Source organism: Lichenostomus cassidix, chromosome 18 (assembly GCF_008360975.1).
Source record: "Lichenostomus cassidix isolate B80296 chromosome 18, HeHo_3.0, whole genome shotgun sequence".
NCBI classification, from domain to species: Eukaryota; Metazoa; Chordata; class Aves; order Passeriformes; family Meliphagidae; genus Lichenostomus; species Lichenostomus cassidix.
Genome location: NC_139498.1, coordinates 4,145,169 through 4,151,964, shown reverse-complemented (window position 1 = coordinate 4,151,964; position 6,796 = coordinate 4,145,169). Strand labels below are relative to the sequence as shown.

At 50.2% G+C, this 6,796-nt stretch overlaps 1 protein-coding gene across 1 annotated transcript; it reads left to right on the top strand.

Annotated features, from left to right (window-relative positions):
- The first annotated feature begins 4,092 nt into the window (after positions 1-4,092).
- Positions 4,093-6,195, top strand: NOG (noggin). Its single transcript, XM_085077577.1, has one exon. The coding sequence runs from the start codon at positions 4,900-4,902 to the stop codon at positions 5,569-5,571; it is 672 nt and encodes a 223-aa protein (XP_084933703.1). The 5' UTR covers positions 4,093-4,899; the 3' UTR covers positions 5,572-6,195.
- The last annotated feature ends 601 nt before the right edge of the window (positions 6,196-6,796 follow it).

The following is a 6,796-nucleotide window of genomic DNA, read 5'->3' as shown; positions in this document are numbered from 1 at the left end:
ATTCCCCCAAGTGGTGTTGTAGCCAAGAAAACTCTGTTCTGAGAGATTCAGATTTATGGCAGAAGACACTGCTGAGAGAAAAAGCGAGAAACAGAGACAGTGGAGTTCCACCTCCCATGATATATAGAGCCAAGGGAGGTATAAATACCCGTCACTTCCCGGACCCTCTTTTAAAAAAAAAGACAAACACCCAGGATCCTGTCTCTGGCTGGCTTGCAGCAAGGCGCCCTCATAAAAGCTAAGATAAACAGTTTATCAGCAGATGAATGCACAAGCTCTGTTCTAAAGACAAAAGTCTATACCTTAGGAAAAATGCAAAAGCAAGAGGAGAGGGGGCTGAGAATCAAGGAGGCACAGTATTTTAGGAGGAAGAATGACATGAAATGAGAAAAATGGAGCAATTCTTTAAGGACCTTTATTTTTTACGGTGATGGATACATCTACATATAGCAGTATTTAGAAGACTAAGAAATAACTTGTTTTATTTGTGGGGTCACCTTTTTTTTGTTGTTTTTTTCTTCATTGCCTTAATGCATTAGTCATCTTAGGATTTACTCCACTATAAAACATTCATCCCAGAGCTAAGTTTCAAAATATATTATTTATACATCATTTATCACTGCAGATACTGGTTCTTGGCCAAATGTATCCTTCCCTGTCTCCATTCTGTTAGGATTTGAAGGTAGAACTTTGCTCTCTTAAAATATGTTTTACCTTCCAAAGTATGTGATTCAAAATTGTTTCCCTTCAGAGCAGCTGGTCACCTGCTAACATAGTCATCCTCAGCTCAGACCTTATTCTGTGGCCCCTTCTGTGTGTCAGGAAAGGGGTAGGCAAATGGATGAGGAACCTTGAGACAGAGCACCACATTTCAAGGACCCAGCAAGATCTCCCTGAATCTTTCCACACTAAAGAATGTAGGTTCAAAGTCATAGAATGGTGATTTTCTGTCTGTGGTACATGGATTCTCGGGAAGGTCATACAAACCCTTGATAGCTCATAATGCAGATTTGTCATCTGGTATACTTGAACTATGTAAAGTGCCTGCAAGCTGTGCATATCCTTTAGAACTTCTTTAGGGATTCACAGTTTAGAAAAAGGTAGAAAAGGAGTTCCTTACAAAATTTATACAGGTGCATAAAGGAAAAGGAAACTCATCTAGCAGCTTGCTAGGACCTAAGACTAAAACTGAAGTGATTTTAATTCAGTTGTCTGCTCTTTCAAACACAGGTTTCCTCTATAATTTTAGTAAAACAGGAGATTCTTCCCTCTGCATTAATACATTGATCCTGGTAACATCTAATCAAACTCTCCAACATCTCCATGAAAGAGACAAGGATTAGCATTCCTACAAATAAGGAAAGGCAGAGCTATGAAATGTGCTGCCCAAAGCCATATGAGAAATTTGCATGACCGCTGAGCAGAGGACTTGTTTGGTTATGTTGTTGGTTTTCCCTTCCTTTCCTCAACAATGATTTAAATAATCTATAAGTGTAATGGAAGCAAGAATAGTTGTAAGGAAGCCTCCACTCCTAAGGAAGACAGCTTTGCCAAGCACACCTGGCATAGTTCTTCCTCATCCCAGTTTTGTAGTGTTTTATTACTTTCAGTGAGAGTGCCTCTGTGTTTTAGAGTGGTGCACATATGGTGCCTGAGACCACTGCTTGCAGACCAGGCTGATTTGACACCATGGGCTGAATTCAGAGAGGTGTCCCTGAGCCCTGGGTTGGGTGAAGTAGGTCAGGCCATTTTCTATTAGTATATTTAACGGGAAACAAGTCTATTCTGAATTGTTTCTGTGCATCCTCTCTGCTGTGGACTGAAGTCAGCTGCTTACATAATGTGTTTTCAGAGCGGTGCCTCCAGAGCCGTGCAGGCTGCATTCCTCGTCTCTCCTCATCAGCGATGTGTCCCTGCAGAAGTGGCATCTTACTCTTGCCCACATTGGCTTCCTGTGTGCCTTGAAGGTTGTATTTGCTTTGTCTACTAAAAAACCACATTTTTACTACTGACAGCACTCCAGAATCAATAAAGCTCAGGCAAAGGGAGTTGTTTTCTACTCTGCTTCATGCACCATTGCCAGTAGAATGACCAGCTAAGGCCTCTGTGAGCTGCTGGCCTCTCTCCCTATCCCAGAAGGGCTGGCATCATACACAGACCCTGGATCCTGCCCTTTACCTCCACGTTTCATTTACTGCTGTTTTCAGCAAGCCTTGGAATAAACCAGTTTCTTTTCACTCTGACCCAGAGGCCTCTGGCAGAGTTACTGGCAGCTCTTCCCTAGTCCTACTGTTAGCCATTCCACCAAGAAATTCTTGGGCCACAAGTGACTTCTGTCACTTCTGTATCCCTCGAGCTTTCACAGCCTTGCCAGGAGCCCAGTGCACCTGAGGCAAGGCAGACATCCACGCTTGAGGAATTATGGAGCCCCAGCCTGCTCTGCTCAGAACAGATCTGGGGCTTAAAGAGGGACAGGGAGGCTTAAAGAGCCTCATTCCAGAAACATTTCGTCCTACAGGTAACTCAGTTCAGGAGAAAAAGGTCTTGTCTTCCAGTCCTTGCTCAGGGTCACAGTTTTGAACGTGGAATCTTAAACATCTGGCATAGAATAGATGGATCATAGGCCTTATCAGCTTTGCTTTTTAGACTTAAGAGACTGGTAGTTAAAGAAATTATTTCAAATACCAGCTAAGTAAAACTGAATTTACTGTTAAAGAAGAAATACAAGCCATTAGATGTAAGTTCTGAAATTTTGCTTTCTGTTCTCTTTCTGAGGTGTGGCTTCTCACTCATATGCAGGGATAACTTTTATGCCAAATTTCAGCAGTGAAGGTTTATCAGGTTTTGGGTGATGGTAAAAACCTCAGCTTAAAGATGAAAAAAAGATTGTAGTAAAACTCCAGCAGATCCTTGACTGACATTGTAGCAGCAAGTGCCACTGTGAGGCTCTTTCACAGTGTTGAGCTCGTGTCGGTTTTTCATGTAATTTTTTTCAGTTATGTATTATTGATAAAGTGCCCTTTATGTTCAAAAATAAAGCAAAGTTAAGAGTTATTTTAAATTCAAAACTGGGAGTGAAAATAGTTGAAAAAATGTAATTTTATAAAAAACATCCAACCTTGGTAATATGATCTATACATTGTTTTCATAATGAACCTAAATTTAAAGGTTAGGATTTAAACAAATGCATACATAATTTAGGTGAAATGGCTTCGCTTCAGTCCCATTAAACTTAGGCTCCTAAGTGCCTAAATAGCCTGCAGGAATGGGATTCAAGCACTTCAGGAAATTTTACTCAAACCGTAATAGACCCTTACAGCCATGCTGCCTGCCATGCCGTGTAAGTGCTCTTTGCGAGACAGTAATTCTGCCATGGAAGTGGCATTTAGTATCAAATTTTAAATTGTTTTATGTATTCGCCATTGAGGCACTTTCCATCTTTCCTCTATGGATTGAGGGCATAACTGGAAATTGAGTTTCTGGTAAGTCTTAGCGAACTCCCTAGAAAATCGCTGAGCAAGTGCTCCGAGGAGGGCAGCGGGGCCGGGCAGACTCCCGGAGCATCCGCCGTGAGAGCCGAGCTCCCGGGCTCCTCTCGGGGGACCGCAGGTCCGTACGCGGGGTCCCACCCGGCCGTAGGTGCGCGCAGAGTCCGCGGGAGCCGCTCCTGCCACCCCGGGGCTCCGCTCGCCGCTGCCGCACTCCGCGCTCACCCGCGCGGCGCGGGAGGCTAAGCCCGACTTTCTCCGGGACCGCGGGCATCCCGCAGCTCCGCGTGTCCCGGTGCCCCCCGCCCGCCCGCGGGCAGCCCCCGGCCCGGCGCGGCGCCGCCAGCAGAGGGCTCGCTCCGCCCGGGAAGGCGCCCGGCGGCGCCGGGGCCGCGGGCAGAGCGTCCGCAGCAGCCCCGCGGGCGGGCAGCGCGCCCCGCGCCCATGTGCGCGCCGGGCAGGCGGCCCCGGCCGGGGCGGGAGGGCGCGGGCAGCCCGCGGAGCGCCGGGAGAGCCGCCGCCCTCCGCGGGCGGCCGGGCCGCGCTCTTGAGCCGGGCGGGCGGGAGAGGCCGCGCTCCGCGCCCACGGGGAGAGCGGCGGGGCGAGGCCGAGCGCGGAGCCGGCGGCGGCGGCCCGAAGAGCGGGCGCCCGGCCGGGCGGAGCTGCCGGCGGCTGCCCCGGGCAGGGCAGCATCTCCCGGGGCGCGGCGGCTCGCGTGAGCGGCGGAGGGCGGGGGGAGGCGGCGGCTCCCGCCTCAGCCTTCCCCAGCAGAGGGTGCCTGCCGGTGGGAAGGGGGAAGCCGCGCTCTCCTGGACTTTTGTGGGAGTGGGGGTTGTGTTGTGTGTGTGGTTTTTTTTTAAGGGGGGTGGGGTGGGTTAGGAGAGAGTCTGTGGTTTCCATGGAGATGAAGCTGAAAGTGCAGGAAATTTAAAGGCTTTGGGTCCTTGCAAAGCAGACAAACTGGTGCCAACGTGCGTGGCTGCTGTTGCTGCTGAGGAGGCTGCTTTGCAAACGGCGGAGAGGAGCGGGGAGGAAGAATCGGCAGCAACTTCTTCCACACGCACGAGCAGACAACGAGGAGCGGCAGCAGCAAGCAGAATTCGCAACAAAAAGAGGCATCTCCCATTCCCGGGAAGGGAGAGAAGAAGCAGCAGCAGCAGAATTTTGGAGCGGCTCCACCAGGAGAAATTTTATAGAGAAGCCTGCAAGAGTGTTTGCAGGGGGCTTGTTCTCCGGGCTTATCAGGGGGCTGTCTTTGCTGGTGGTGCGGCGAGTGGAGTGATCCCCCTCAAAGACGAGCTATTTTGGATATCCCCGTACAAGTTTTCTGATGTATTTGCTTGCACCTTCTTCCCCTGCTGTTTGGTGAACCCAGCCCCCCTTTCCCCCCCCCCCACCGGTCTCCCAAGGATGGATCATTCCCAGTGCCTTGTGACTATATACGCCTTGGTGGTTCTGCTGGGTCTCCGGCTAGAGCAGGGCGCCTGCCAGCACTATCTGCACATCCGACCGGCTCCCAGCGACAACTTGCCCTTGGTGGATCTAATCGAGCACCCGGACCCTATCTTTGACCCCAAGGAGAAGGATCTTAACGAGACCTTGCTAAGGAACCTCATGGGCGGACACTTCGACCCCAACTTTATGGCTGTTTCCTTGCCCGAGGACCGGCTCGGAGTGGACGATCTAGCTGAGCTGGACTTGCTGCTCAGGCAGAGACCCTCGGGAGTGATGCCCAGCGAAATCAAAGGGCTGGAGTTCTACGACGGGCTGCAGCCCGGCAAGAAGCACAGGCTGAGCAAGAAGCTGCGCAGGAAGCTGCAGATGTGGCTTTGGTCCCAGACCTTCTGCCCGGTCCTATACACGTGGAACGATCTCGGCAGCCGCTTTTGGCCCCGGTATGTCAAAGTGGGCAGCTGCTACAGTAAAAGGTCTTGTTCAGTCCCCGAAGGCATGGTTTGCAAACCTGCCAAGTCCGTGCATTTAACGATCCTGAGGTGGAGGTGCCAGCGCCGGGGCGGGCAGAGGTGCACATGGATACCAATCCAGTACCCCATCATTTCGGAGTGCAAGTGCTCCTGCTAGGGCTGGCACTTCCCTTCGCGCCCCTTCTCCAGCGGACTCACGTGGACCTTTGCTGCAACAGAAATAAAAGACATTTGCTTTCTGGTTAACGTTGTAATGCACTGTAACGTGTAGGAGAATGTATATTGTGTGTATATATGGCACCGGTTTAATAAACTATTAAAAGGTCAGTATTATACGTGAAATAATCAGCGTCTACTGTATTTTCAAGACTATTACCCTGATCGTTGCTAATGTATCTTTTTTTTTTTTCTTCTTTTTTTTTTTTTTTTGGTATTTATATTCCAGAGAGAAGTTGCTTCGCTTTGGCGAAGTAGGATTTTTGTTGGGTGGCTTTTTTTTAATAAAAGGTTTAAAAAATACAAACCAAACTTTTTGATAAGAAAACGTTTAAAGCTATTTTCCATTATTCGGAAAGCGTGTGTGTGAGGTTTCTTTTCTTTTTCTTATGGACTTTAGATTTAAAATAAAAATGAATAAACGCCTAGAGCACAATGTTATTGTAAATAGAGAGAACAGTTTGAATGACTTAATCCTATGTAAATGAAGAGTATCTGCTATTTATTCTTTATATCCTTGTAGTAAAAGTGCAGTGCAGAATTAAAGTCAACCACTAAAACACGAGCCGTTTGGATTCTGTTTGCTTTTTGGTTTGGCCGCCGTCGGGGGGGCTTTCTTCTCTCTCCTCCTCGTTCTCCACGCTCAGCAGGACGTTTCGTGGTGGCAGGGGGAGGTGGGAACCTGCTCACGACTCTGTTAGGAGGGACTGTGCGGCACCTACACGCCGGAGTGCCGCGGGATGGGGTTGGCCGCCGGGGGGGTCCCTCCGCTCCGCTCCGCTCTGCTCCGCGCTGTCCCCCGCGGCCGCGCAGCCCCGGCGAGCTCGGTGGCAGCTGCTGGGCGATTTTTTTTTTAACCGCTTGACATTTCATTTACAACGGGACACGTGTCTTTCACACCTACCATTGTGGTGGGACACTGCTGAAACTTGACCCCTGGGCTTTGGGGGTTTTCAGCGCAGACACGTTATTAGCCTGATCCTGTGACAGCCCCGCACACCGCCCGGCCCGGCCCGGTTAACTCTTTGGGCTCCCGCCAGCGGCGGGCCGTCGCCACCCTGACGGGCTGCATGTGTATCAGCAGGGGCTGCCGGGCTCGGGGACTGCACCCCCTCCCTGGAGCCTCCCCTCTCCGGGCAGCCCGGGGAGCAGCGGGCAGTGCCGCC